General features: G+C 40.7%; 1 protein-coding gene across 3 annotated transcripts in view; it reads left to right on the forward strand.

The window, feature by feature from the left end:
• Nucleotides 1-14,766, forward strand: part of LOC135509109 (transcriptional enhancer factor TEF-1-like) — a 102,569-nt gene that overhangs the window by 8,590 nt on the left and 79,213 nt on the right. For 2 of the 3 annotated variants that reach the window (XM_064929458.1, XM_064929459.1), the window contains exon 6: nucleotides 2,630-2,734. In XM_064929458.1, the coding sequence (XP_064785530.1) occupies nucleotides 2,630-2,734 (105 nt within the window). Of the gene's footprint in view, nucleotides 1-2,114; nucleotides 2,223-2,629; nucleotides 2,735-14,766 lie in introns of those variants that run through there. The other variant, XM_064929461.1, reaches the window with a different exon arrangement.

Consider the following 14,766-nt stretch of genomic DNA (forward strand, 5'->3'; position numbering starts at 1 on the left):
AAGCATAGCCGCATCCCTTCCTGTCATTCTATTTACCCCCGTCAACACTGCTTTCCTCTGACCACAAGAGGGAGACTGCTCACACACAGATCTAATTTTCCAGATCTTCTCTCAATGACAAATGATGTTCAAATCAAGTAGCCACTTAATGATACTGCAACCATGGGACTGTCACTGGCCAAGGCAGAGAGAAAAGGAATTAAGACAGAGCACCATAACATGTTTATTATACAACAGCATATATCAAGTTCCCCCTATCCAGATTTTATATTAAGGATTTAATTCCCATGATCTATCTGTTCTTCTCAAAACATGGCTTAGTAGAGGTCACATTTAACCCCTGACCTCAGGGTGAGGGGGGGTCAACCTTAGTCAGCTAAAACAATAACCATCAACAGGTTACACACTTATGGACAGGCAAGGGTATCTGTGCTTGAAAATGAGACTTTAATAATGTTTCTGCTTCTGTAAAAATGTCTCTGCTTGTGCATTATATTTGCAGTGCACCACATTATCCTGTGTGTGTGTGTGTATCACTGTGAGTGATTTAAGAAATGGCCGCTACATTGGCTTCCTGCCAAGGCTCAGGCTGATTTCAAGGTTTTACTTCTAACCTACAAAGCATTACATGGACTTGGTCCTACCCATCACCATTTGGTCCTGCCATACATACCTACACGTATGTTATGGTCACAAGACGCAGGCCTCCTTACTAATCCTGGAGGCAGGGCTTTCCTATAGAGCTTTATTTTTATGGAATGGTCTGCCTATCCAGGTGAGAGACGTGGAATCGGTCTCAACCTTTAAGACTTTACTGAAGACATCTCTTCAGTAGGTCCTATGATTGAGTGTAGTCTGGCCCAGGGGAGCGAAGGTGAACGGCAAGGCACAGGAGTGACAAACCCCCCTTACTGAGTCACAGGCTTGCTAGGTGCTCTCCCATGCCATCCCTAAGAGGGGTGCATCACATCGTGACAGGCATTTTTCGCTATGCTCTACTTGAGTTGTAAGTCGCTCTGGATAAGAGCGTCTGCTAAATGACTTAAATGTAAATGTAATGTGAGTGGGTTGATCTTCCTTTGATTGATTGAGTAGTTTGTTTTTACACATATAAGCAAACAAGTGGTTGTAAAAACACCCTGACCATTTATGACCTTGCAGCCTTTTACAATGGTCAAAACCATGCTTTGTTGAGCAGGTCAGAAGTTGGCTCAGTTGTAGGTACAGTTCACTAGCACATACATTGACTTGAAATCACTGGCCACTTTAATAATGGAACACTAGTCCCTTTAATAATGTTTACATATTTTGCATTACTCATCCCATATGTATATACTGTATTCTATCCTATTCTACTGTATCTTAGTATATGCCGCTCTGACATTGCTCACCCAAATATTTATATATTCTTAATTCATTTACTTTAGATTTGTGTGTATTGGGTGTTTTGTTGTGAAATTGTTAAATATTACTTGTTAGATATTACTGCACTGTTGGAGTTAGAAACACAAGCATTTCGCTACACCCACAATAACATCTGCTAAACACGTGTATGTGACCAATAAGATTTGCTTTGATTTGATATGATGCAGGGGGGAAGATTATAGTGACAAACAAACAAACATGCCATGATAATAACAATGCAGGTGCATTGCTAGGTAATTTGAAAATCAACTTGGACAGGAACATTATCTCTTAGGCTACATAATAAATTCTAACAGCCAGATTTTCTTTTTACTAAATATGTTTGGAAAGACATCTTATTGATAATATATTGTCACCCAACAATCTTATTAGTTGGTGGATCATTCTTGGAATCTAAGTGTTATTTTTATTCTAAACAGAAAAATCACAGAGTGATGGTATATAGTATAATATGCTCACAGTTTTTTTCCGTTTCTTTGAATGGAGTTTGGGTGCAGTACTGTTTTGTTGAAAGTGCAGTCCCTCCCACCCGTATGGCTCAGTGGCATCAGAGTTTATGATGACGCCACTCTCGCCCCGCCCCACAAACTCCATCTTTGCGTTAATTTCATTCCTGCTCTCATTCCGGGCATACTTCACATCTCTGTAGATGCGCAGTGAATTTTACACACTTCAGCCGGCTGGTCTGAAGAAAAAAAATCCTTGGCAGTTCTAAAAAACAACAACATCTCAGCCCTTACAGCAAAACCGAAATACAGCGAAAATTGTTACAATTAACCATAATAGAGGTGTTTAAGGTAAGTTTGCTACTACTTTTTACGAAAAGTTATTGTGGTGCGTTTGTATAGTAGATTACTGGAAAATCAAAAGTGGTCAGATTTATTTGGAAAATAAATATTGAAGGTTGATTACTATATCACAAATATGTATCTTATGTATGAAATAGAATTAAGCCACTTGTGAAATAAATTGTAGAAACTATGCGAACGTGCCATATTGGCTGGCTGGAGCCTACGTCGGAGAGCTGTCTTTCACTTTGTCCATAGACGTCGTCCGACAATGCATGAACATCTTTGACATTTTTTACATTTTTCCTGAAGATAATGTTGGATATTGCAACAGTATATCCACCAAGTACTGTAGAACACATATGGTTCACTTTACATTCGTTTAAGTTATTATTTTTGTGTTTTTCCCCGTACAGGCAGGGAGTTGCCGTCAGGGATATTTTGCTTTCTGTGCGCAACAAAGCATACGAGTCAGAAGGACTTGTTGCATCCTCGGGTTTTCATTTGGCCCTTTGATAACTGTAAGTAGAATATACATTGTATTCTTCCAATATACAATTTCGTTGATATAAATATTGTATCCTTATCAGTAACTTGTTGCGTGTGGAATTATTGTTGGGTATGATATTTACCCCCGAAGGACTTTTCCTTAAAAGTTAGTTTTATATTTCCCATATAAATAAACATAATTTTTTCATTATTTTAATTATCTGGTGTATTATGTGTGAATGAGAAAGTTTATACAGAGCAGCCTTTGTTAATGATTCACTTGTGTAATACTGCACCTTTACTACCCTCCTGTGATTTCATGAATCTGGGCAAGAAACTAGACGCTTGAACATCATCTTATAACTGAAAATATTTTTGTAATTTGGTTTATCAGTGCTGTGATTAAATGCTTTGAAATACTGCACTAATCACCATTCTCTCATCAGAGAAAATATGCCAGCAATTAGAAGTTGGTTTTGATCATGCTTAATGAAATGTTAATAACCTGCTTTCTGAAGTTACATTTTAATTCTACTACTTTTTGGCACAATGTGAAACATCTCATTTAGATAATTCAGTGATATCTTCAATGAAGTACTGACTTGAATCTAATGTCGTCAAGTATTCAGGTTTACTTGTCTGTATTTGTTTCCTGCGTGATGTGTTATGAAACAGTTTTTCAATCAGACCATTGGTATGTCACTAAAGTTAATGTGATTATCACTTTCCTAAAAGTAGACTTTATTAGTTGTTACATTTAAAATAAAGCTTGAAATAAATATTTTGTCTAGCCAAGAGGGACATTGAAGATTAAACCTCTTCTGAAATCAGAGGGATGTTGGCAGGTGCAAAACGAGTTACTTCTGGGAGTAGAGGACTGTGTGGAAATTGGACAAGGGGAGGAAGAAATGGAATGGGGGCATTTTATTGTCTTTGTTGTGTTTAGGCTATGAGTGTATGGAGCTGTTGAATCACCATGGGCAAACCGTCCTATTCTCCAGTCCGTTGACATCTGGTTTCAGTACTTCATGCACCTGTAGATGGGGGGGAAAATGCAAATCCTGACATTTGCGCTTACCCCTCTGCTAGTGCAAATGGGGACTAACGACCATTTGTTTGGCTGCCTCACTGTCTAAGCCAGCCTATTGTTATACCAGAAACAGGCGGTAGTGGTTGAAGCACCATATGGCTCCTGTGTGCCTAGTCAGTGCTATCTGTTCATTTAGCTTATCAATGGCATTACAATATGGTTGATTTTTGAGTCGCCAGCTATTTTTTCTTCTTTGTACAGCCTTAGAAACAGGGCAGGATTAATGCAGGGTCTTACCGGGCTGAAGCTCCTGGGCCAGTGGGGGGCCTAAGAGGGAGCAAAAAATACATTAAGGAAATATATACAGTATACAGTGGGGCAAACAAGTATTTAGTCAGACACCAATTGTGCAAGTTCTCCCACTTAAAAATATGAGAGAGGCCTGTAATTTTCATCATAGATACACTTCAACTATGACAGACAAAATGAGAGAAAAAATCCAGAAAATCACATTGTGGGATTTTTTATGAATTTATTTTCAAATTATGGTGGAAAATAAGTATTTGGTCAACTACAAACAAGCAAGATTCCTGGCTCTCACAGACCTGTAACTTATTCTTTAAGAGGCTCCTCGGTGGAGTTGAAAGTCTGTGTTGCCCAGCAACAGCTCAAAAACATCACTGCTCTAGAGGAGATCTGCATGGAGGAATGGGCCAAAATACCAGCAACAGTGTGTGAAAACTATGTGAAGACTTACAGAAAACATTTAACCTCTGTCATTGCCAACAAAGCATATATAACAAAGTATTGAGAAACTCTTGTTATTGACCAAATACTTTATTTTCCACCATAATTTGCAAATAAATAAATTAAAAATCCTACAATGTGATTTTCTGGATTTTGTTTCTCATTTTGTCTGTCATAGTTGAAGTGTATCTATGATGAAAATTACAGGTCTCTCTCATATTTTTAAGTGGGAGAACTTGCACAATTGGTGGCTGACTAAATGCTTTTTTGCCCCACTGTATATTATATATGTAGTGTGTGTGCGTATGGGTGTGTGTATGTATACAGTTGAAGTCGGAAGTTTACATACACACGTTTTTCAACCACTCCACAATTTATTTATTTATTTTTCTCACCTTTATTTAACCAGGTAGGCTAGTTGAGAACAAGTTCTCATTTGCAACTGCGACCTGGCCAAGATAAAGCATAGCAATTCAACACATACAACAACACAGAGTTACACATGGAATAAACAAAACATAGTCAATAATACAGTAGAACAAAAGAAAACAAAAAGTCTATATACAGTGAGTGCAAATAAGGGAGTTAAGGCAATACATCGGCCATGGTGGCAAAGTAATTACAATATAGCAATTAAACACTGGAATGGTAGATGTGCAGAAGATGAATGTGCAAGTAGAGATACTGAGGTGCAAAGGAGCAAGATAAATAAATACTGTATGGGGATGAGGTAGGTAGATAGATGGGCTATGTACAGGTGCAGTGATCTGTAAGCTGCTCTGACAGCTGGTGCTTAAAGCTAGTGAGGGAGATATGAGTCTCCAGCTTCAGAGGTTTTTGCAGTTCGTTCCAGTCATTGGCAGCAGAGAACTGGAAGGAAAGATGACCAAAGGAGGAATTGGCTTTGAGGGTGACCAGTGAGATATACCTGCTGGAGCGCGTGCTACGAGTGGGTGCGCCTATGGTGACCAGTGAACTGAGATAAGGCGGGGCTTTACCTAGCAGAGACTTGTAGATAACCTGTAGCCAGTGGGTTTGGCGATGAGTATGAAGCGAGGGCCAACCAACGAGAGCGTACAGGTCGCAGTGGTGGGTAGTGTATGGGGCTTTGGTGACAAAACGGATGGCACTGTGATAGACTGCATCCAGTTTGTTGAGTAGAGTGTTGGAGGCTATTTTAAAGATGACATCACCGAAGTCGAGGATCGCTAGGATGGTCAGTTTTATGAGGGTATGTTTGGCAGCATGGGTGAAGGATGCTTTGTTGTGATATAGGTAAGCCAATTCTAGATTTAATTTTGGATTGGAGATGCTTAATGTGAGTCTGGAAGGAGATTTTACAGTCTAACCAGACACCTAGGTATTTGTAGTTGTCCATGTATTCTAAGTCAAGCCGTCCAGAGTAGTGATGCTGGACAGGCGAGCAGGTGCGGGCAGTGATCGGTTGAATAGCATGCATTTAGTTTTCCCTGCGTTTAAGAGCAGTTGGAGGCCATGGAAGCAGAGTTGTATGGCATTGAAGCTCGTCTGGAGGTTAGTTAACACAGTGTCCAAAGAGGAGCCAGAAGTATACAGAATGGTGTCGTCTGCTTAGAGGTGTACCAGAGAATCACCAGCAGCAAGAGCAACATCATTGATGTATACAGAAAAGAGAGTCGGCCCGAGGATTGAACCCTGTGGCACCCCCATAGAGACAGCCAGAGGTCCGGACAAAGGCCCTCCGATTTGACACACTGAACTCTATCAGAGAAGTAGTTGGTAAACCAGGCGAGGCAATCATTTGAAAAACCAAGGCTGTCGAGTCTGCCAATAAGTATGTGGTGTTTAAAAAAACTGTAGTTTTGGAAAGTCAGTTAGGACATCTACTTTGTGCATGAAACAAGTACTTTTTCCAACAATTGTTTAACCTGTTATGGCTGCAATCCCGATCATTCTTAAAACATACATGTGTCTTATATCATTTTAAAGCTTTTCTCGTTGTTAATCCCACCAAAGTGTCCGATTTCAAATAGGCTTTTCAGCGAAAGCACTGAAAACGATTATGTTAGGTCTCCACCACACCACAATAAGTACAGCCATTTTCCAGTAAAATATAGCATTCACAAAAACCAGAAATAGAGATTAAATTAATCACTAACCTTGAATTATCTTCATCAGATGACACTCATAGGACTTCATGTTACACAATACATGCATGTATTGTTTGATAAAGTTCATATTTATATTTTAAAAATCGGAGTTTACATTGGCGCGTTAGATTCACTAGTTCCAAAAACATCAAGTGATTTTGCATAGCCACATCATTCAACAGAAATACTCATCATAAATGTAGATGATAATACAAGTTATACACATATAATTATAGATATACCTCTCCTTAATGCAACCGCTGTGTCAGATTTCAAAAATCCTTTACGGAAAAAGAAATGCATGCAATAATCTGAGACGGCGCTCAAAAGTAAAAATACCACAGCCGCAAAGATGGCGTCAACATAAACAAGAAATTACATTATAAATATTCCCTTACCTTTGATGATCTATATCAGAAAGCACTCCAGGAATCCCAGGTCCACAATAAATTTTTTGTTTTGTTCGAAAATGTCCGTTATTTATGTCCAAATACCTTATTTTATTAGCGCGTTTGGTATACATATCCAAATGCTAATTCTGGTCAGCGTTACATCGGACAAAAACTTCAAAAAGTAATTTTACCGGTCAAAGAAACATTTCAAACTAAGTATAGAATCAATCATTAGGATGTTTTTAACATATAGCTTCAATAAAGTTCCAACCGAAGTATTCTTTCTTGTCTTCGTGAGCAATGGAACGCAAGTGACTACCATGAGGAAAAAGTGCGATGACAAAAAGGCTGCTTGATGGACATCTGATGTATTCTGCTCTCATTCACTCCCACAACAACATAAACGCATCATTGTAATTTCTATTGATGGTTGACATCTAGTGGAACCCCTAGGCAGTGCAACATTCATATCTCAAGGGGATTTCATTGGGGACTCTGGTGAATACATACAAGCTCAGATTTCTGACTTCCTGTTTTGATTTCAACTCAGGATTTTGCCAGCCAATATGAGTTCTGTTATACTCACAGACATCATTCAAACAGTTTATAAACTTCAGAGTGTTTTTTATCCAATACTACTAATAATATGCAAATATTAGCAACTATGACTGAGGAGCAGGCCGTTTGATATGGGCACCTTTCATCCAAGCTACTCAATACTGCCCCTGCAGCTATAAGTAGTTAAAGAAATAATATTTCACTTATAACTCACTGGATCACAATTCCAGTGGGTCAGAAGTTTACATACACTAAGTTGACTGTGCCGTTAAACAGCTTGGAAAATTCTAGAAAATTATGTCATGGCTTCGAAGCTTCTGATAGGCTAATTGACATAATTTGAGTCTATTGGAGGTGTACCTGTGGATGTATTTCAAGGCCTACCTTCAAACTCAGTGCCTCTTTGCTTGACATCATGTGAAAATCAAATGAAATCAGCCAAGACCTCAGAAAATACATTTTAGACCTCCACAAGTCTGGTTCATCCTTGGGAGCAATTTCCAAACGACTGAAGGTACCACGTTCATCTGTACAAACAACAGTACGCAGGTATAAACACCATGGGACCACGCCGCCGTCATACCGCTCAGGAAGGAGACGCATCTCCTAGAGATGAACATACTTTGGTACAAAAAGTGCAAATCAATCACAGAACAACAGCAAAGGACCTTGTGAAGATGCTGTAGGTAACGGGTACAAAAGTATCTATATCCACAGTAAAACGAGTCCTACATCGACATAACATGAAAGGCCGCTCAGCAAGGTTTAAGCCACTGCTCCAAAACCGCCATAAAAACCCAGACTACTGTTTGCAACTGTACATGGGGACAAATATCATACTTTTTGGAGAAATTTTCTCTGGTCTGATGAAACAAAAATAGAACTATTTGACCATAATGACCATCGTCATGTTTGGAGGAAAAGGGGGAGGCTTGCAAGCCGAAGAACACCATCTCAACCATGAAGCACGGGGTGGCAGCATCATGTTATGGGGGTGCTTTGATGCAGGATGGACTGGTGCACTTCACAAAATAGATGGCATCATGAGGAAGGAAAATTATGTGGATATATTGAAGCAACATCTCAAGACATCAGTCAGGAAGTTAAAGCTTGGTCGCAAATGGGTCTTCCAAATGGACAATGACACCAAGCATACTTCCAAAGTTGTGGCAAAATGGCTTAAGGACAACAAAGTCAAGGTTTTGGAGTGGCCATCACACAGCCCTGACCTCAATCCTATAGAAAAGTTGTGGGCAGAACTGAAAAAGCGTGTGCAAGCAAGGAGGCCTACAAACCTGACTCAGTTACACCAGCTCTGTCAGGAGGAATGGGCCAAAATTCACCCAACTTATTGTGGGAAGCTTGTGGAAGGCTACCCGAAACGTTTGACCCAAGTTAAACGATTTAAAGGCAATGCTACCAAATACTAATTGAGTGTATGTAAACTTCTGACCCACTGGGAATGTGATGAAATAAATAAAAGCTGAAATAAATCATTCCCTTTTACTATTATTCTGACATTTCACATTCTTAAAATAAAGTAGTGATCCTAACTGACCTAAAACAGGGCATTTTTACTTGGATTAAATGTCAGGAATTGTGAAACATTTGTTTAAATATACTTGGCTAAGGTGTATGTAAACTTCTGACTTCAACTGTATATATATATGTAAATAATACATTTTTTTATGCAACTGCCAACCACAGGAGGATTCAGTAGTCTGCTCTCAATGAGGTATAAACAGGCTGCTGCTGCCATTCTGCTATTCATCAGATGTGGGGAGAAGAGGTGGTAGGGGGTACACGTGGATAAATGAGGGCCCTTGCCTTGATTGGATAACTGAGTAATAAAACAATTAAAATACTCTGCATAATAAATCAAATGTGACTGGTAAATTGTGTGAGTCAAGGGATGGGCAAAAAGTATAAAACATTCCGAATTTGTTATCCAGCAGCAGCTCTCAATGTTCAAAATACACCAGAGAGCATTATTTTGCCACAGAGGATCAATAGATTCTAAAAAAAATAACTGGATTAAATTTGATCACAATCACATACAGGTAACTGCCAAAATACAGGACATACCAACATAGTATCTTAAAAGGGTCTTTGGCCACCAAGACCTGCCAGAAAACATTCATTGCACATTGGCATAGATTCTACAAGTGGACCTAAACCATGCCAGGAAAATGCACCCCAAACAATAACATATTATTTGTATCCCTCATTTACTCAAACATTTCCTTTTATTTAGGCAGTTACCAGTTGGTTGCCTATAGTCGGGAAAGCCCGCTGGTGCCAAATGTACAGCTTTTTGCAGTAGTGGTTATAGAATTATAATCCATAGAAGGGTTTTAGAACCTATTACCCTGGCAGTTAGACTATTAAACTCATGGATACACTAGCAATGGCTGCCAGTTCTGACTTGAATGGGAACTGCCATGTATGGATTATATTTATATGGTTGGTTCCGGCTGTCTGTTTACCTTTTACAAATGTCTAAATACAATTGTGTTTTTGCATACTGAAAAGAGAAGACCAATCTGTCTGTACAATCAACAGATACTCCACCATTCAAAAGTTTGGGGTCACTTAGAAATGTACTTGTTTTTGAAAGAAAAGCACATTTTTGGTCCATTAAAATAACATCAAATTGATCAGAAATACAGTGTAGACATTGTTAATGTTGTAAGCCATAGGCTACCACTCACAGTGATGGCCGATGCGCTCCTATTGGCAATAGCCTATCTCAACATGAGCTACGTTGAAAAACAACATTGTAAAGATTGTTTTGGTTTACGTAGAATTGCATGAAATGTTTTATTTTAAAGGGCACTTTATGAACCCTTTAACAAATGTTCCTAAAAATGCCTCTGCTCAACTCTGGCCTATGCCACATTATTATGGCTTCATTATAAAGGGCTTTTTCTTCAACAGTAAATGTACTGTAATTGAGGAGTCAGGATTAATTCTATGTAAAATGCCTGGACTTTATCCCCAAAAACGAAATGTTATTTCCATGTCTTTTTACGAACCATTGGTCTCGTCACAGTGTTATGAAACAAGTGAGCAGGTGATTCACCTTCTTAGTGGGGGAAGGATGCACTGCTGTGTGAAACAAGAATCTCTCACGATTTCATCTGATTGCAAATGGGCATTCCTCTGCTATTCTAAAGTCTTAAATGGCAATTTTAAACATTTTTAGAAGTCATGGAAACTAAATTAGCTGTCAATGTTAACAATGTGTCATTCGGTCCCTCTGTCCTTTCCTTGTCTTATTCGCAGAGTAGTGAAAATGAATGCTGAGAGAGTGTCTGAGAGAGAGAGGTCTCATTTCTCTGGCCTGATAAGATGCCTTGTTATGTGGTACTTGCAGGAAATAAAATGTGTGGTGGCCACAGAGGAAGGCTGTATTTTGGGAGGGAGAGACAATTCAACAGAAAGTAAATGGAGTGTAAAAGAGAAGAGAGAAAATTAATTTGAAATATACATTTGGGAGGTTTGTTAGAGCAACAATGCGTGGCGCACTGGGCTGGTGTGTTGCAGTGCTAGTGCAGGGGCATGGGGGCAGGCTTTGTTTGGAGAGCAGGGGTACAATGGGTGTCGTCCGGGGACCTGGCTGCAGGAGGGCCGGCCACTCTAACCTCCTGTTCCCCGGGCCTCCCTCCGTGCCCTGAGGTATACCCTGTGTCACAAAGGGAGAGTTTCTTTTAGCTCCACAAGGTACATGGTGGGTGCCACCTAAAAACATACAGCTGAGCATCTGCTCCAGCTCTAGCTGCAGCTGCAGGGAACCTCTGCCTGCCAGCTTCTTCTGGCTGCACTTTGAACCTGTACAGCAACCCTGAGACCACTGTAACTGTAGGGTTAGGACACACCAAACCACAGGGTTAGAAGGGTAAGGACAGACGAGGGTGCTTTCATTATCCCTTCTCATCAGTATCAACAACCCTCACAACAAAAAGTAACACAATAAAATAAGAATAACAAGCCTATATACAGGGGGTATCAGTACCGGGTCAATTTGTGGGGGTACAGGTTAGTCGAGGTCATTTGTACATGTAGGTAGGGGTAAAGTGACTATGCATAGATAATAAAACAGCAAGTAGCAGCAGTGTACAAACAAGGGGGGGGGGTCAATATAAATAGTCCGGGGGATCATTTGATTAATTGTTCAGCAGTCTTATGGCTTGAGGTAGAAGCTGTTAAGGATCCTTTTGGTCCTAAACTTGGCACTCCGGTACCGCTTGGCGCTCCGGTACAGAGTTTTGACAATTTTTTTGGGCCTTCCTCTGTCACCACCTAGTATATAGTTCCTGGATATCAGGATGCTTTGCCCAAATGATGTACTGGGCCATACGTACTACCCTCCTCTCAGATGCCGAGCAGTTGCCATACCAGGCAGTGGTATGGGAAAAAGTTATTTTAATCCATTTTAGAATAAGGCTGTAACGTAACAAAATGTGGAAAAAGTCAAGGGGTCTGAATACTTTCCAAATGCACTGTATTTAATCAATGGGATTATATATATTGCTGCAAAAGCTTGAAAAAAATTATACCACTTTAATTCTTACTGATATACAATTAAGTGACACAAATCACTGCATCAGTGTAATTTAAAGCATCTGACAGCTTTAATGTATCTTCATTTAAGGCCCTTACTTTTCCAAAAATAGAAATCCTGATCAATCAAATTCATTTATAAAACACTTTTTACATCAGCCGATGTCACAAAGTGCTATACAGAAACCCAGCCTAAAACCCCAAACAGCAAGCAATGTAGATGTAGAAGCACAGGAAAAACTCCCTAGAAAGGCAGAAACCTAGAACCAGGCTCTGAGGGGTGGCCAGTCCTCTTCTGGCTGTGCCAGGTGTAAATTATAACAGAACATGGCCAAGATGTTCAAACGTTCATAGATGACCAGCAGGGTCAGATAATAGTAATCACAGTGGTTGTAGAGGGGGCAACAGGTCAGCACCTCAGGAGTACATGTCAGTTGGCTTTTCATAGCCAATCATTCAGCGTTAGAGACAGCAGATGCGATAGAGAGTCCAAAACAGCAGGTCCGGGACAAGGTAGCATGTCCAGTGAGCATGTCACGTCTAATCAAGGTGGGTGGAATCAGGCGCAGAGAGCAGATAGCGATATGAAAGTTTTATTCTCCGGTGAACAAGAAACACGGTCAACCCAATACACACAGGGTGAATAATCCAACACAGGATAAAAGACGAACTGGAGAATAAGTACACAAGATACACCGACAGACATAGATGACAAATAAACAATCCCGCACAAAACAAGGGCGGGACAACCTACATAATATACAGACACTAATTAACTAAACAACACACAGGTGAAACCAATCAGACAAAACAAACAGATACACGAAAAGGGATCGGTAGTGGCTAGTAGGACGGTGACGACGACCGCCGAGCACCGCCTGAACGGGCAGGAGAGCCAACCTCGGCGGAAGTCGTGACAGAGCAGGTCAGGTTTCCATAGCCGCAGGCAGAACAGTTGAAGCTGGAGTAGCAGCATGATCTGGTGGACTGGGGACAGCAAGGAGCCATCAGGCCAGGTAGTCCTGAGGCATGGTCCTAGGGCGCAGGTGCTCTGAGAGAAGATAGATAGAATTAGAGGGAGCATACTTAAATTCACACAGGACACCAGATAAGACAGGAGAAATACTCCACATATAACAGACTGACCCTAGACCCCGAAACATTAACTATTGCAGCATAAATACTTGAGGCTGAGACAGGAGGGGTCGGGAGACACTGTCGTCCCGTCCGACGATACCCCCGGACAAGGCCAACCAGGCAGGATATAATTCCACCCACTTTGCCAAAGCACAGCCCCCACACCACTAGAGGGATATCTTCAACCACCAACCTACTACCCTAAGACGAGGCCGGGTATAGCCCACGAAGATCTCCCGCACGGCACGAACCCGGACAGAAAGATCACGTCAGTGACTCAACCCACCTAGGGACGGCATGGAAGAGCACCAGTAAGCCAGTGACTCAACCCCGTAATAGGGTTAGAGGCCGAGAATCCCAGTGGGGAGAGAGTGATAGATCCTGTTAGCTGTTTAGCCTACAGATGGTAGGGACCCACGAACCATGTGTCATGAGGGCAATATGCTAACCTTCTGTCAATGCATGAGTCAGAGCATGAAGCTAAAACAAACAGAGTTTTGACCTGTTCTGAAATGGGAAATCCAGGCTTCAACTACTTCCTTTCCATGGACTGAGGACAGTACAGTAGTATTGACAGCATGTACTGCTTATACCACAAGAAAAGAAAAATACCTTATTATGGCAGACACATTGAGGACAATTTTTGGTTCCTGCAATGGTATTGGCACTATGCTACTATTTTACTGTACTTCAACGTTGGTTCAGTACTAACAGTTATGATACACAGGAATATGGTATCAGACTATTTCAGTGGATATCTAAGCTCTTTTGACAGATCTTTCTTTACGAGAGGTCAGATGTAGTCTAAAGAAAAGAAGCCCCCATCACTCTATGTTGCACTTCTTTCGGTTAATAAAAGGTGTCTTTGACTATTTGAATATATTGAGTTTGGACATTTCATTATGTGGTGCTGAAAAGGTCTATTTGTTGTGTCCTGAGCACCGTTACTGTTATCTAACGGATGTTGTATCAGTGTTTAGCCCAGGGACACACAGGGTTCACAGCCCTCATTGAAACCACCTGCTCCTAACCCTGCGGAGTGTCAAGGAAGGATCCTACTCAAACACTCAGCAGCCTGCTCTGGAGTTCTTCTTGGAGCATGTTGATATTACTACAACCTCCAGGCCTGTCTTTCCTGGTAGAGCCTATTCAGTCAAATGTATAAAGCCCTATTGCTGAGGGAGGGCGAGTGACGCCTGAAGAACAATAGGAGTTGTGCTTATATGAAACACAGCAGTAACACAATACCTGGAGGAAGGACAATACATGGGGGAAGCAGAGTCTGCTTTAAGGTCAATTTAAATCAACCAGATTCAATCCAGACACCCCTAGACCCAATTCAACGGAATGCCCCACCCAATGACCCAACTAGCAATTTAGAGCAGTGCGATGTTATTGGATTTTCCCCAAACATAACACTTTGCATTCAGGACCAAAAATGAATTGCTTTGCCAATTTCTTTGCAGTATTGCTTTAGTGCCTTGTTGCAAACAAGGATATATGTTTTG

This window comes from Oncorhynchus masou, chromosome 22 (assembly GCF_036934945.1).
Source record: "Oncorhynchus masou masou isolate Uvic2021 chromosome 22, UVic_Omas_1.1, whole genome shotgun sequence".
NCBI classification, from domain to species: domain Eukaryota; kingdom Metazoa; phylum Chordata; class Actinopteri; order Salmoniformes; family Salmonidae; genus Oncorhynchus; species Oncorhynchus masou.